General features: G+C 39.1%; 1 protein-coding gene across 1 annotated transcript in view; it reads right to left on the bottom strand.

Annotated features, from left to right (window-relative positions):
• The window catches only part of galr1b (galanin receptor 1b), a 91,666-nt gene extending 81,256 nt beyond the window's left edge, over nucleotides 1–10,410 (bottom strand). Inside the window, exon 1 of the mRNA XM_017706177.2 lies at nucleotides 8,952–10,410. Coding sequence (XP_017561666.1) covers nucleotides 8,952–9,626 — 675 coding nt within the window. The 5' untranslated portion in view covers nucleotides 9,627–10,410. The remainder of the gene's footprint in view (nucleotides 1–8,951) is intronic.
• Between the last annotated feature and the right edge of the window lie 6,937 nt (nucleotides 10,411–17,347).

Here is a 17,347-nt window from a genome sequence, read left to right as displayed (position 1 = left end):
AAAAGAACAATGTACACCAGAACACTGAAACTGGACATCTGAGCTGTGGATTAAGGTTTTATAGACTGTTGAGTCTAAATTTGTAACAAGAAACTACAACCAACTTCAACTAAGACTGAACTCTTGAGGTGTGAAAAAATACTGCTGCAGATTTATTAAAAAAACTGAAAGCAAGTCTCCTGAAATGAATGGAAGCTGTAACAAATTGAAGAGTGAACACACTAAATAGTTCAGTTATTAAAGCTTCTAAGTCATTTTCTGTTACATGTGTGTTTCTGTTCTTTCCTAATGCTTGAAAATGCAATGCAAAAACCGTTTAACCTCTCAATTCAGTGAGTGAAGAGTGGTCTCTGACTTTTGTACAGTACTGTAGTTTGTACCTTGGTAAAGACAAACGTTCATTTACAGTTTGCACAGACTAAGATCCTGTGTAATTCTTCTAAAAAAATTATCTTGACCACCTTCTTCTTCCACTGTGTTTCCACAAAGCCATCCAAAGCCCAATGTTCCTAATCGCTTCCTAAGTGTTCCTAAGCCTAAGTGTTCCTAAGCCTCAAGTTGGGAGGCTGTGGATAATGTGATAAAAACTAAATGTAATGATGTGCAAATCAATCATCCCCTATAATTTATTGAAAATGGTACAAAGACAACATATCAATTGTTGAAACTGAGAAGTTTTATTGTTTTATAAAAACATTTGCCCATTTTGAATTTGATGCCAACAACAGGTTTGAAAAAAGTTGTGATGAGGGCAACAAAAGGCTGGTAAAGTTGTGGAGTGCTAAAAAAAACACTGGTTGACTGGTTGATTGACAACAGGTCAGTAACATGATTGGGTATGAAATAGCATCCCAGGGAGGCTGAGCATTTCAGAAGTAAAGATGAGGAGGGGTCCACCACTCTGTGAAAGACTCCACGATCAAATAGTGCAAAGAACAAAAGCAAAGAACTTTTGCTTTTCATCTACTGTACATTATAACATTAAAAGACTCGGAGAATCTGGAGAAATCTCTGTATGCAAGGGACAAGGCCAAAAACCAGTACTCATGTGCCATAAAGTTTGGGCCCTCAGATGGCACTGCATTAAAAACAAGACATGATTCTGCAATGGAAATCACTGCATGGCCTCATCACCACTTCTGAAAACCACTGTCTGTAAAACAATTCATCATTGCATCCACAAATGCAAGTTAAAACTTTAAATCAAAAAAAGAAACTGTACATAAACAGCATCTTGAAATGCCGCCACTTTCTTTGAAATGGGCCTGAGCTCATTTAAAACAGACTGAGGTGAAGTGGAAAAGTGTTCTGTGATCTGACAAATCAACATTTGAAATTCTTTGTTGAACTCATGGACATTGTGTCCTCCAGGTTAAAGACAACTCATTTATTATCAGTGCACAGTTCAAAAGCTACTATTCATGATGGTATAGGGATGCAATAGTGAAGGCACCATAAATGCTGAATGATAAATACCATGGCCCTCAGTCAGAAAAGTGTGGAATGCTCTGTCCAGGTCGGGAGTGAATTCTTGCCCAAACTGGAGGAGTTTGAATATCTCAGGTTTGATTTTGTTCACGAGTGAAGGAAGGATGGAGTGAGAGGTTGACAGGCGGATTGGTGCGGCATCTGCAGTAATGCAGACCCTACACCGGTCTGTCATGGTGAAGAGAGAGCTGAGCCAAAGGGCGAAGCTGTCTATTTACCGGTCAATCTGAGAATGCCTCGGTATCCCTCCAGAAGAGCTGGAGGAGGTGGCAGGGGAGAGGGAGGCCTGGGCCTCTTTGCTTAGGCTGCTGAGACAGCGACCTGTTGATCAGATGAAATCCTGTATCAAACATGAATAGGAAAACATTTCATTTTCAAAACTACAGCAGTCGGTCTCCTCAGTTCCCAAACACTTACAGAGTGTTTTTAAAAGAAGAAGTGATGAAACACAGTGGTAAACATGCCCTGTCCCAACTTTTCTGGAATGTGTTGTTGGCATGAAATTCAAAGTTGTTTTCAGAAAACAATAAAATTTAAATTTCAACATCTGATATGTTGTCTTTGTAGTATTTCCTTTAAAAACAGGGTTTACATAATTTGCACATCATTGTATTCTTTGTATTCTATTTTTATTTACCCTCTGCACAGTGTCCCAAAAGGTTCTTCAGACACACCTCAATAAATATAGCTCTTCTCTGGCATCGCTCCAAAGAACCCTTTTGGCACATTTATTTTCAGATTATATGAACCAAGATTGAATGATTTCATACCCTGCCTAGTAGAGATGAGACTAATCTATATGAACTGTGGGGAAATTGATAGAATTTATAATATATCAGATGCTTATTTTTAATTTTGTCTGCAGCTGCTGACTGTCATTTTTGTATAGGTGAGCTTATCTTCAAACTACATTCATACATGGACTCTGAAAGTAGCAGTGCTGTGTAGGCGTATGTGCTCATTAAGTCTTTTCTTCTCTGAAAGGATAGAGCCAAAGGCTAAAGTATGTCACTGGCTAAAACAGCAGTTACAGAGTCCAGTTCGCTTGAGTTAGAATGAGTTCTTTTACAGTTTGAAAGTCTATTGCTTTTGTAAGAAAAGTAATGGAATGATATTTCACCTCTGTATAGCAATTCCCATACAGCTGACGCTGGTGAGTCTATATATTCATGGATAACTGAGTGTTTAAAATTACTTCCAGATGAGAAAGCAGAAAGCAAATGAATCCATATGGATTTGTACTCCTACAGAGTTGGAATGATTGAGTTTTACTCTTGTGATCTCACTGTGCAAGATGAGCATCAGCAGGATCAAAACACTAATATTTGAACTACAATTACAGAACTACAAACTACAATTACAAGCAAAGTAGCAAGAAAGAACAATCATCACACAGTGGTGCTTTAATTTTATTTAAACAACAATTCTATTCTAGCAATAATCATTAATATTAGTAAATTAATAACTTACATAACATTGAATAACTCATTATTTTGGCCTCGTATCTCAAAATCTCAAGAATCTTACTATTGTGAGATGTAAAGTCAATATTTACATAAAATGAATAATTATTGCTTTTAGCTGCATTAGAACAGCAACAGTTTTAGTCCAATTACAAGTGTAAATAGTAGTAAAGTAAAAATCCCACAAAGCACAGGCAGAGGAGGAAAAAAAAAACAATATTTGTTATAAAATATTGACTTAGTATGTTGAAATAATGACTTATTATCAAAAACTAATGAATCACAAACTAAAGAACTCATTATTTCAATGCAATAAATCAAAATCTAAAGAAAATGCATCAATATGACAAGATGCCAATATTCATGAAAATATGTCAAATTTTGAGATTACATGATTATATTTTGACATTGTTTATGTTTTTTTCTGTGGATCATACAGGACTTTTTTGTGCATTTCCCCACTGCAACACTGTGTTTGCTTATTCGGCTGACATGCTTGCCTTATACGAATACATTGGATTTTGAATCCACATTGGAAATGAATCTCTGTCTGCCTACACCTGTTCTGTTCTAACTACAGTAGAATGCCTCAATATGGCCTGTGGTAATCACCCATGTGGCACATAGTGATCAGACTGAAAAATGGTTGAATATTTCTTTAATAAAAGTCTAAAGAACAGGTGGCCAGTGTGCAGTTAAGGATGGCTTTTCCACAAAGCAATTGCCAGACTTAGCTAGATACCTAATAAAGTGGAAAAGGTGAGCTACACAAGCCAGAAAAAAAAAATCAAGTTTTATTTTTATTTAAAAAAAGCTACATAGTGAACAGTGTGAAATATTCATGCTGAATAAAAGACTGAAATGCCATTAAACACTGCTAGTCTACTTCTACTACAATGTAGCCTCTATCGATAAAGAGCCCATTTAATGGAAAACAGTGTCATCAGTTTAAAAAAAAAAACTGATGTCTGATCTGAAGTATCAAAACATTCCAAATCCATTCAGTCCATATATGAAGAACAGCTTATTTTGTATCCGTTACTTATGTGATGTCATAAACCAAACATTTTACATGTCGCTGTTATCGGAAGAAAACCTCATACCTCCATTTTTGATGTTTCAGGTTTTGGTATGATTTGAAAATGCCTGTTGTCCTTTACATTGTATGTAAATTTCATGATGAATGGATTAAAAGAAATGACCTGAAATGACTTGGAAATATGTCTGGTTCCATTGACTTACATTAAAAATAATGTCGTTTTTTTCCTTCACCTGTAAAGTTACCATTTTGGAGATTTTGGAGAGGTTTTATTCCGACAACAGCGATATGCAAAGTTTGAATATCCCTGGCCAACATATGCTTTGGATGTTTGGTTGATTTTCTAAGTGAACACATCTTCTACAGGGTAAAAACTTGATTATGGAATTTCGGCTAATGTTAAGGCACTATATCTTTGCTTGTGCCGAGTTTCAGATATTGGAAAAATAAAAAAGGGAATAAAAAATGTGCAAAAACGTCTGCACAGACCTGATTTTAAAATTGGTCACTTCCCCAGTATGTTGAATTAAGCAAATAACCAGTAATGCTCTCTGCAGAGGAACATCAACAAAAGACGTAAACTGACCAAGGCGCCCAAACTTTTGCGTATTGGTGTCTGCTTTATGGGCTGCTTTTTGAATAAGAGAAAATAAGAGACAGCCAGTCAGAACAGAGACCATTTGCATGTGTCAGTCTTAAAGGTGCTGTAACATATCCTGTTAATTAAAGGGATACAGAGAGGTTGGAAAACCTGATATCCAATTATGGTACACAAGTGTAATAAGTGGACCTTACGGAGAAACCATGTTGGATAAGGGCCCTTCAACATTAACCAGTGGCTAGGAAAGCTAAAATCAAAGTGGCCAGACAGCCACAGAGCTGCTATCTTCAGAGCATTTGTTCGGGACTCTCTATAGACATGACATCACTCTGCAATAGACTGCTGTGTGGAAGGCTCTCAGGGTGCTGAGTCTGGGTCTTCATGCATGTGACAGTGTAAAGGCGGACTTCTTCCCCCTGCAGATTCATTAGCACTGTTTCAACCTTTAAATACACTGACACCTCCCTCTGCGTGGCTGCGGGGGCATACGGCTGCCTTTTCACCAGCACTTGTCAAACAACACTAATTGTTAATACCGCTATACACCAAACAGCCATTACATCAAAACCACCTCCTTGTTTCTACACTCACTGTCCATTTTATCAGCTACACTGACCATATATGTGCCCTTGTAGTTCTACAATTACACTTACATCTCTTTCTCTGCATACTTTGTTAGCCCGCTTTTACCCTGTTATTTAACGGTCAGGGCCCCAACAGGACCACCACAGTGCAGGTATTATTTGGGAGGTGGATCATTCTCAGCGCTGCAGTGAAACTAATGTTGTGGTGGTGTGTTATTGTGCTGGTACAAGTAGATCAGATATAGCAGTGAACAAAGTCTGAGTGAGAAGTCTGAGTCTGATCTGAAGTATTAAAACATTCCAAATCCATTCAGTCCATATATGAAGAACAGCTTATTTTCTATCCGTTATTTATGTGATGTCATAAACAAAATAATTTTACATGTCGCTGTTACTGGAAGAAAACCTCATACCTCCATTTTTGATGTTTCAGGTATTGGTATGATTTGAAAATGCCTGTTGTCCTTTACATTGTATGTAAATTTCATGATGAACGGAGTAAAAGAAATGACCTGAAATGACTTGGAAATATGTCTGGTTCCATTGACTTACATTAAAAATAATGTCGTTTTTTTCCTTCACCTGTAAAGTTACCATTTTGGAGATTTTGGAGAGGTTTTATTCCGACAACAGCGATATGCAAAGTTTGATCTACAAGTAGATCAGATATAGCAGTGAACAAAGTTTTTAAACAAGGTGTCCACTCGCTGTTGTGACACCTCTAATAGAGGTGTCACCTCTATTAGACACTCCTACCTTGCTGGTCCACCTTGTAGATGTAAAGTTAGAGATGATGGTTCATCTGTTGCTTCACTGTTAGTCATCCTCTAGACCTCTAGTCAGTGGTCGCATGAAGCTGTCAGCTTGATATTTTTGGTTGATAGTCTATTCTCAGTCCAGCAGCACTGCTGTGTCTGACCCACTCGCACCAGCGCAACACACACTAACACAAAACCTCAATTTCAGTGTCAGTGCAGTGCCACCTGCTCTGGTGGTCTGTGGTGAAAGGGGGCTAACAATATATGCAAAGAAACAGATGGACTACAGCCTGTAATTATGAGACTACAAAAAGCACCATATGGCAAATGGATAAAATCAGTGAATGTAGAAACAAGAAGGTGGTTTTAATATTATGGCTGCTGTTTGTATAGACCCCTCTCGCAGAGTAGCAACACAAGAGTCATGAACAGTGAGAAGTCAGGACCTCAGCTGTTTCAGCGTGCTGGCAAAGGTGCAGGTATCTGTATGCTCTTTGTGCTCATTTTGGAGAGCCCTTTTCTGATGACTAGAGGTGGGTAAAAAGTCTAAAAGCACCAGAAAGTGCATGTACCACAATTTCATGCCCAAGAAGAAATCAAAGTAGCAAGCCAACGATAAGAGTGCAGTGGACCTTCTTGGTACATCCAGCATCGAACTAAGTTTGGTGCTAATCGTCTGATGTGTTTGTTACTCAGTGGTCTGGTGGGCCCACGGCATTTTTGCTGTTTTAAATATACAGCCATAACAATTTATGTAAAAATACCAGTTGTTTAAAATATCACAAGTGGCCAGGGTAGGGTTCTCCTTTAGCAGCTGTAGCCAGTCAGCAGCCTGACCATGTTGTCGACTCATATACACAAACACACACACACACATACACACAGGAGGAGAACAGAGTAAAGGGACACAGCATCTCCACACTTTATTCCCTGCAGTTTAACCCCACATATAAATGTGTAGGGGGTGTACAGTGTGAAATCACTGAAAATGTGTTATATGTTCTTCACATAAAATTAGCCATGGTTAAGGAATCGGAGGTTGAAATAATAATATATTGCATCATTTTTTATTTTGGTAAACAGTGAAAGTGGGACCTATAGACCTGAACACCACACATGGGTTAACAGAGAGAATGGAGCTGTAACTGTATGTCTATGCTAGTAATTTTTCATTAAAACACTCCATAGAACAGGACAGTTTCCAAATGTTACGCTTTTTGATAGTGGACCTGCTGTCATAAAGCTGTACTGTAACCTACACACTAAAAAAGGCTCCTAAATCGTTCTGTTTAGTTCTTTACAGAACCATTCAATCCTTAGATTTTTCTTTGAAACAATTCTTGAGATTGATAGAGAATGTGTTGTATATGGTTTAACACAGAACATTTTTAAAAATTGCTCTGTATAGTACTAAAAAGGGTTCTGCCACTGTTACAAGCTTGACATCATCGCAATAGCAGAACCCTTTTTGGTTCTATTTAGAGCTATTTTCTAAAGGTTTCTAAGTAGTATCATATACAACACATTCTCTGTCAGGCTGAAGAAGCATTTTACCCTGCAAGAAACCATTAAGCATGGAATGGTTCTGTATAGAACTTATGGTTCTTAATAGAACCATTGTCTTTACTAAAGAACCCTTGAAGAAGCCTTTTTTTAGGTGGGCACATAATGCTGAGCCTATGCATATGTTATAAAGGGTTCTACATCTCACATTTTCGAAAATGGCTCTACATAAGTACTAAAACGGGTTCTGCCATTGTTGCAAGCTTGACATTGTCATGGTAGCGGAACCCTTTTGGTGCTATACAGAATCCGTTTTAATAATGCTCTATGTAGAATCCTCTCCAACACATTCTCAGTTAATCTGCAGAACTATTTTACCCTGCAAGAAACCATTTAGCATTAAATGGTTCTATATAGAACAAATGGTTCTAAATACAACCACTGCCTTTACTAAAGAACCCTTGAAGAGCCACCTTTTCTAACTGGGTGCATTTTGGTGTGCATATGCATATGTTGTATACAGTTCTACAGAGAACATAATTGAAAATGGCTCTATACAGTACTAAAAAGGGTTCTGCCACTGTTACAAGCTTGACATTGTCACAATAGCAGAACTCTTTTTGGTTCTATGTAGAACTATTTTTGAAGGGTTCTAAGTAGTATCATATACAACTCATTCTCTGTCAGTCTGAAGAACCATTTTACCCTGCAAGAAACCATTAAGCATGGAATGGTTCTGTATAGAACTTATGGTTCTTAATAGAACCACTACTTTTACAAAAGGACCCTTGAAGAATCATCTTTTTTGGGTGGGTGCGTTATGGTGTTAGGGAATATGCATATGTTGTATACGGTTCTATATAGAGCATCTTTGAAAATGGCTCTATACAGTACTAAAAAGGGTTCTGCCACTGTTACAAGCTTGATGTCGTCAAAATAGCAGAAGCCTTTTTGGTTCTACTTAGAACTATTGCTAAAGGGTTCTAAGTAGTACCATACACAACACATTCTCTGTCAGTCTGAAGAAGCATTTTACCTTGCAAGAAACCATTAAGCATGGAATGGTTCTGTATAGAACTTATGGTTCTTAATAGAACCACTAGTTTTACAAAAGGACCCTTGAAGAATTCTGTTTTTTGGGTGGGTGCGTTATGGTGTTAGGGCGTATGCATATGCTGTATACGGTTCCACATAGAACAGTTTTAAAAATCACTCTATGAAATACTAAAAAGGGTTCTGCTATTGTTACAGGCTTGACACAATAACAGAACCCTTTTTGGTGCAATATAGAACCGGACCCAACTCACCCCACTCTGATGGACCATTTCACCTGGCAAAGAACCATTTAAGCATACAGACGGTTCTATATACGACTCATAGTTCTAAACAGAACTATTCTCTTCACTGAAGAACCCTAAAAGAACCCTCGTTCTTAAGTGTGACATGTCCAGTTTCTTTTGGAATCAGGCTCCTCAAAACTGACCAACTTTTTCCCCAAACAGCTGCAGGTCTTACCTTGGCATAGCAGCATGTGATCAGAAGCAAGGGCAGGAGGTAGCCGATGACCAGAATGGTCACTTTGTAGGTCTGCCTGGCCACGCGCTCGCTCCAGATCTCCCAACAAAACGAGCTGTTGGGCGCGTCCGGGTGGTCCGTTACGACCTGGTGCTGCGCCACGGGCACGGCGAAGATGAGCGAGAGCAGCCAGATGAGCCAGATGCCGAGCAGGGCGTTCCTGCGGTTCCTTATGCACGGGGACTTCTTGGAGAGCACCACGGCCACGTAGCGGTCCACGGACATGGCGACGAGCGTGAAGATGCTGACCAGCATGGTCACCGTGACGAAGTAGTGCACGGACTTGCACAGGAAGGCGCCGAAGATCCACTCGGGCAGCGAGTAGATGGTGGCTTGGAACGGCACGCAGAAGAGCAGGAAGGACAGGTCTGCTATGCTGAGGTTGAGGATGAAGATGTTGGTGGTGCTCCTCGAGCGCCCTGACTTGATCCTGCCGATGACCACCATGACCAGCGCGTTCCCGACGATGCCCAAGAAGAAGATGCATCCGAATATGACTGGCACGAGCACGACCTCCGGGCCCAAAGGGTCTTCTTTGGCGGTCTGGTTGGCGTCTCCTGGCTCGTGGGACCAAAACGGCGTCTCGTTTCTGGACAAGCCCATGGTTTCTGGCATCACTCGGCACAAGGAGGCATCAGTCCGGGAGAAAGTGAGGAATGTGGGTGGTGGGGGTCTGTGGTGGGCTGAGTTACTTGCAGCTCGCTTTTCTCATAATCAGCTCCAGAACTCCGCTCCACTTCACTCCACGCCTGGTGTGCGCGCACAAAGCGGGTTCATGTCCGGTGGAGCGGGCATCGCGCGCTGCTGCTCGGCGTGGTCAGTCCGTCCGCGCCGCTGTGCTGCTCAGCAGGACTCGGAGTGCTGTGCATGTGTGAACGTGGAGCCGCGAGCGTCTCCAAACCGCGCCGCGAGCCGCTCGTCAGGAGATTTTTCGACTCAGGCACATCACGTGGAACTCAAGTGCGCCCTGACACGCCAGCGCGACCCTTTCACCTCCTCACAACGACCAGCACAACGCTGGAGTCCCGCTGACTTGAACTTTAGACACTTTCAGGCGCACTCCATCCATAAAACAAGGACCTGCAGTCGTCGCCAACTTTATCTTCCTCGGGGACAAAGTACAAACAAAGTAGCTCTGCTGACCAATAGGAAGATCTAATGTCCTTAATCACGTGTATGGAAAGCGGTCCATATACAACCCATGTGTCAAACGATGGGGGCAAGGGCCAAGTCACATTATTTTCATTGTCTATTCTTATTAGCCCGTTTTACTCTGAGATACACTACAGCCCCCAGCATGCCCTGCAACATAATGCACGGCTTGACCCCTTCCCCCAATAACAATCTATATTCCAGTGGCTACACGAAAAGATGCCTGGTGTCTAGTTCAAGCAAACAGCTATTTACAAAAAACAAAACAAAACAAAAAAAAAACAACCTATAACAATTTATTTTTACGGAGCCCCTAAGGGGTTAAAAAAATTAATGACATTGCATTCCATCGGAAACAAAATGCGTTCCCTCACTAAAAAACAAAGCAATGTCATTGGTCACCTCTGCTCCTACTTGCTTGCTGTCTGACAGGCATATATTTTGCGAGGGAACGCCAGAGAACAATGTCTCAAATTTCTCAAACACTAGAGGGCGCTCCCGAGTGAGTCCAAATGAATGGGCTCATAGGGAGCACAATCACAGTTTAGAAATGCTTAAACAGCCAATGAGCTGCTCCGCTTGCCAATCAGTCATCACTCTCTAGCAGTAATGCTTGCGTTCTGCTGCCCAAAACCCGGAGAAAAAGGGAAATATACAGGTAGCATTTCTTTGTTATTTTAGTGAAATACATCCTACTTTCTAAAATGAAAGAAACGTTCTGGGCAAATGATTAGAAACTATTTTAACCTTTGGTTTTTAGCTGTTGAGCTCGGTTTGCTCCCATTGATTGAGGACTCACTCGCGGGCGCCCTCTGCTGTTTAGTAGTCCTGTTTTGATATAACGGGGAGAATAGGAAGTGGCCAGGCTCCTCATAAACCAGCTCTGGGAATGCATTTTATTTGCGAGGGAACACAATGTCATTAACTTTTATTTTCTAACCACAGCCCCTTAGGGGTTCTGTAATTTAGAATTATTTATTGAATAATAGTTTTGAATGGCAAAATGTTAAGTAAAAACAAAATAAAACACAACTGGCCCACAGATTTGCTGTGGTTTAACATGGCCCTTTTAGTGGTTGAGTTTGACACCCCTGAAATACAACTAAAATGGCACAAAGGCAATTTTTATGTAGCATTATCCTTTTTTTGGCTGCATAGCTCATTAGTATGACCCGTTGTATCGCCAGTGTTTGTCTATGGAGCGAGTCTGTACAGTCTGTACAGTCCAACTATGAAAAATAAACTGCAAAAAAATTTGTCATGTCATCAAACATTAACACATGTATATGTGTCGTCCACCTATTCAGTCTACAGCAGTTTAGCTCCACCAGTTCACAATGAATCTATTTCAGCTTAGACTGCTTTTTAAATGATGCTCCATAAAGGGCAGCCAATCAGAACAGAGCTTATTTACATGTATCAGTCTTAAAGGCACAGTAACAAAAAACAGCCTGTTTCATTCTATGGGATGTAGATTGGATAATGGTTGTGTAAATAAGTATTAATCAGGGCTGCTTTTGGTACATAAAAGCTCACAAGTGTCAGAAGTTGACACCAGGGAAAAGTGGATATACAATTTTCTGTTTTTAGTTGCATTTCCTGTGCTGTAACAACCTTTTTGAAGTTTTAAAATGCATTTTTAAGTGTTTATGGACCACTTCACTTTCCATTTGTGTGAATATTATCAAATGATGCACAACTGTTCACTCTCACTCACATGTTTTTATTATTACACAAGTACCTCAAGTGATCTGTTTTAGGCTCTGCTGTGGATAGAGACTGTAATGCCCACTAATGCCAAGAAGAATGTGAATAGCTATGAATGTTGGAATACAAACTGGATTTCTCCCTTTCCCCTCACCACCACCTGTCAAAACGTTCTACCTGAGTGAATTAATTAAATGATAAGAATAATTGCATATTTTGGAGGTCATGAAGTTGGGAGCACTTCACTCATGCAATTCATGGTGATATCGAGGCTGCTCTAATTCACTTGTTAAAAAATCATTCAAGGCTGCCACTTCTTGTGATATGCTTTGTACGTCTGAAAGATTACTGTATATGTTAGTTACGGGTAAGTCAGTTTATTGTGTTGAAATACAAAATTTAAATTACAGGGAAGATGTTATAGAAATATTTTCTCCAATTTCAGAGCCTGCATAACTGACTCTCTGACACTGGACTAACAATGCAGTTTGAGTGATATAAAGGTTATTTGAGAAAATTGATCTTTAGATCTTAAATGTTCTTTTAAAATGTTTATTCACAAAAAACAACATTGCAGCAAAAAGCAGCTTATAGAGTTGTGTGTAAGTTAGAACACCCTGGTTAAATTACATCTATGTAGACACATTTCTTTTCAGGTAATAAAGTTAAAAATTGTATTTTTCTGCAAGTTTTAGTGCATAATGTCTATTTATTTGCTGGGGTTAACATTTTAGAAACAAAACATTAACTGTAAAATGTGTCATAATTTTTTGCACAGGCCACATTTTCCTCAATATGTTAAACCAATGTAAAATAATGTACAATTCAGATAACAAACAGTAATTGTGCATTAATATGTGCAGCAGTGTGTTATCTGTGGTTTCACATAGAAAATTAACAAAACAATATTTAACCAGGGGTGTTCAAACTTTTGCAGCCAACCATATAATCTCCATAGAAAACATCACCTATATATTGGGATGCTCTGGGGCAACTACACATGAGCCTATAGACCCGAAGCCAAATACCAAGCATTGGCTTGAGTGATGCCAACTCATAGCAAGAAGAGCATGGGTTTGATTACCCAGCTAGGCAACCAAGTTCCATTCTGTGTGCCAAATGTTCTTGTGCGTGTTCTCCCTCTGGGTGCTCCCATAGTGTCCACAGTCAGATGAATTGGAGTTACTAAGTTGCCCCTAGGTGTGAATATATCTCTGTGTCTGCCTTGTGATTGAATGGTGGTATGTCCAGGGTGTTTGCTGCCTTCTGTCCAATGAGTGCTGCGATAGGCTCCAGCGATCCAGGAGGAAAAGCAGCTTAGATAATGTGTGTGTGTGGCTAGACAGTTAAAAATCCTCCAGCACTGGACTGCGGAACAGTGGACTTACATTTTCTGGACTAATGAAGCGCCTTCCAATATCTTTGGGATGAGTTGGAGAGGTGTAGATGTAATCACCCAAAGGCAATCAGATCCTCACAGCAATTTTCCTACATTGCAGAGTGCAATTGGACCCTCACAGCAATTTTCCTGTATTGCTGGATGCAATTGAATCCTCACAGCAATTGTTCACAAACATATAGTTCCCAGAGGAGTTGAAGCTCAAAGGGGACAAACCCCCTATTGATAATCTTACATTGAGAAATGTTGGATGAACAAGTATCTATAAACCTTTGGGCATATAATGTATCCATAGCAACGAGTAGTACATGATCACCCTATTCCACGTAGTTGACTTTCTTGGCCAGCTTCTTTCAAAGTAATGCCAGGTCAAATGATCAGCTCTTGCAGCATCTGTAAGGAAGCTCAAACCTGAGCAGCAAAAAAAATAATGCTCATCATCACAGAAGGCAAATGTCAACTGCATCTCTGCTTTTCAGAGCATCATTATCACATGCAAAATTAACATCGTAGACACCCAGATGACACTTGGACCTTTTGTAATCACTCAAAGTTTAATGGATATCACTTTATAATGGATATAAAATCATTAGATATGCTTCTGCCTGATTGAGGGTAAATACTGTTTCACCTACCCGCACTTGACTGACACACACACCCGGTAAGACATCATTAGAGCTTCTTGTAACAAAACCTGCTCCATCAACCAGCATGCCACTGCAAATATTTGGATGTAGTAACTAGGAATAAGACTGTATCATCAAATTATTGGCCGCTGTGCACAAAGGCTTGATGGGCCCCTTTCTGACTACTTTTTTTTGGGTGGTCAGTGATTTTTTTTATCACTGCAGGTCATCACAAGGCCAATGCACCACCACAATGGCAGTGTATTAATCACGCTGTGGGCAAGTCGCCACTATAAACGTAGTCCTTTTTTTCCAATCAAGACAAAACAATAGCAAGATTACTAACAATTACATGACTAACAAACAACAGTGAAGAAGATAGAAATCAAAAGCACACAGCTCAAATGTTCAGAAAGATGGATAAAAGCAGCAAACTTAATACCCCAGGCTGTGTCGCATTCTAGGCAGGGTATAAGTTCTGCCCATTTCACTTAACAATATAAATGTTGCATAACAACACATCTGTGGCTTTTTTGTCAGTCTAGAGTGGTTTTTGCATTTTCTGATTTGCTCATTTTAAGAAAAAAAAGCAGTTTGTGTTTGTTGAGCCAGCTGCTTGGTCTTTCTGCACAGGTCGCTTCAGGAGATTGGGGAGGGGTGAAGACTTAAGAAAACAGGAGTTGTATGTTTTCCCTCCATTGACTTGAATAGGCATGTACCTTGACATAATGGCATCCCAAAGCCTGAAAATTGAGTGTGTGATTAAGAGTTGTCACTAACGTGACAATATGTCACTAACGAAACATATATTTTCTGCAATTAAACAATTTTAATTAAAAATATTAAGATTTTATGTGTGTACTCTTGTTCAAAGCTGTGTTTGCTAGTCATAAGCATAAATAAGGTACAGGGTGAATCAAAGCCAAAGGATTTTAGTCTAACGTCCAAGTCCAAAATAAGTTGTGAGCTCTGACTTTGAACTGGTTCAGTAGAATGATCCATATATGGTCTTTGGAGCAAATGGCTCGGCTCAGGTTTCACATCACTGTTGCAGTGGCCTGGAGAGATTTTGCATCTGTTAAATCGTGCCAGTAGGATGATTCCATGATTGGGGTGCCATGTATATCCCACTAGTATCACACTTACAAATATAAAAGACATTTTAAACATAGATGAAGTGCCTTTCACAACAGCCCATTATAATGTAAAAATTCTTTAGCTTTTTTTTCATTTATAATGTTGACGTTAATTAAGTCAATAAGTAACAATATTATGTTTGGTTGCTCTTTTCTTGAGTTCCTTGCGATCCCTTTGTTGCTGTGTCAATAGACACGTTTACGTGCAGCCTAATAATCCATAATAATCTGATTTATAGCTCAATCGGAATAGAACACGTCCATGTATACGCCGCAATCAAAGTAGTCTAGTCTGATTGAAGCCATTCAGAATGAAATTTCTATCTGATTGAACGAGGTGGGTAACCCTGACAATAATGCATTAAATAGAAGAGTAATAGCTGTGTCAATGCCTGTATCCGATTACATTCCCAATCGGAAAGTTTAGGTACATTCTGTGCATTTGTGTTTACATCATAGCGAAAATGTATCACGTTCAACACGGCAGGAGCAGAAACTGGTCTGCAGAGGAGACGAAGTTCATGCTCTGAACTTTAAAAAGACAGTAGTGGAACAGGCGTCCAGCTTATGTGTCTCTTCCTCTCCCACACTTTTTAATAAGTACATGTGAAGCGCATTTTCCTGTTTGAAAGTAATTAAAAACACAAGCACTGCTACTTGTCTCATTATGACTAGACTCACATGATGCTAACGTCCACATTAGGTGGTACTGGATCGGATTAGTTGTAGTATGCACGTAAACGTTGATTTTCATCAGATTAATAAGATCTTATCTTGTCTCTTTACATGAGTTATCCATAGTAGGTTAAGAAAAGCTTGCAGTGTTTTACCCTTATGAAATACTGTTGAAAGTGCAATACTCTTTCCCAAATTATGGACTGTAGTAAAATTATTCATTTAAATTCGTCAAATTCTTGAATTCCTAGAATGTCCTTAATGTCTTCACACCATTTGCATGAATGCTAATCAGTCACATAAGCTTCTTGTAAACTTTTGGAGGTGGGGTCAAAATTCACATTAGGAGTATACCTTTCAACAGTTATTCAATACGCAAAACAGTCGTAACATGAACACTTCAAATTACTAATAAAATTATTAGTATTAAGTATTAAGTATTATTAGTATTTGAACTGTTCGAATTATGACTGTTTGGTCGTAACATGAAATAATTTTATTTTAATTAATAATATTTAAGCAAACTGAACTATCAATCTTCTTGTCACCATAAATATTCACAGTTATAATGCAGCATCATAACAGGATTCTTCAGGAACTTGAAGAACGTGAAATGAATAATATTAATTTCTGAATGACATTGTTTATCAATCTCAGCAATTGAAACTGAATATCATTACATGCTGCAAGATCACTTACATACAATATTATCAAAACTGCCAGCAAGCTCTTTCAAGTTTATGGCTGAAAAAGAGATGCAAGAATACAGATGGAAAAGGTAATTGACCGAAATAAATCCTACATATTTGACTTATTAAACACTTCAAATACACATGCATATACGTAGCATGATATGCCCACTGATAAACATGGTTCTTCAAGGGATCTTTAGTAAAGGCTTAAAAGTTACTTGTGTGGTGAAATGGTTCCTCAGATTGAGTTGAGAACTGTGTATGATTATATGCAGAACCTTTTTGGTGCTATGTAGAGCCACTATCATCAATCTGAAGCCATTTCACCAAGCAAGAAACCATTTAAGCATGTTATGGTTCTACAAAGAACCAGTGCCTTTACTAAAGAACCCTTGAAGAACCATCTTTTTAAGCGTGTATCAGTGTGTTTATTGCTTAGCTGCTTGTATATTAAAGTCTATTATGATACTGAATTGGTTGCCAAGCAGCTGGCTGCTTCTCTGTGTGTTTCTGCATGATGAAGATGAAGGAGCTCTCTAAATCTCAGGTGCAACATTACTACACTCTCGAATGGAAAAAGAGCAGAGCTCTAGCCAAGACCTTAAGCATCTGTGACAGTAAGTAATATGCAAGTGGAAAATTCATTTAAACACAACTAATCAGTCACTTGAAAAGAGTTGGAAACAATCTCAAAGACGTAGGAACAGTTACACAGAGAACAATCAGCAGTGAACTGCACTGTCCTTACAAAAATGTATACTTAAAGTTCATTTTGAGTAAACATAGGTCAAATTCAAGAATACTTTAAGTACCAAGTATACATTATGTAGTAAGTATTCTAATATCAATGTACAAATAGTATTTGTAACATCTTGTGAAGTAAGTTTTAGGTGTTTGAGTAGAAATCTTTCAGTACACACTAGTTTACATTTAAGTTTTTTTTTGTGCA

This window comes from Pygocentrus nattereri, chromosome 25 (assembly GCF_015220715.1).
Source record: "Pygocentrus nattereri isolate fPygNat1 chromosome 25, fPygNat1.pri, whole genome shotgun sequence".
Taxonomy (NCBI): domain Eukaryota; kingdom Metazoa; phylum Chordata; class Actinopteri; order Characiformes; family Serrasalmidae; genus Pygocentrus; species Pygocentrus nattereri.
The sequence above is the reverse complement of the archived record's forward strand: the minus strand, read 5'-3'. Positions and strand labels throughout refer to the sequence as shown.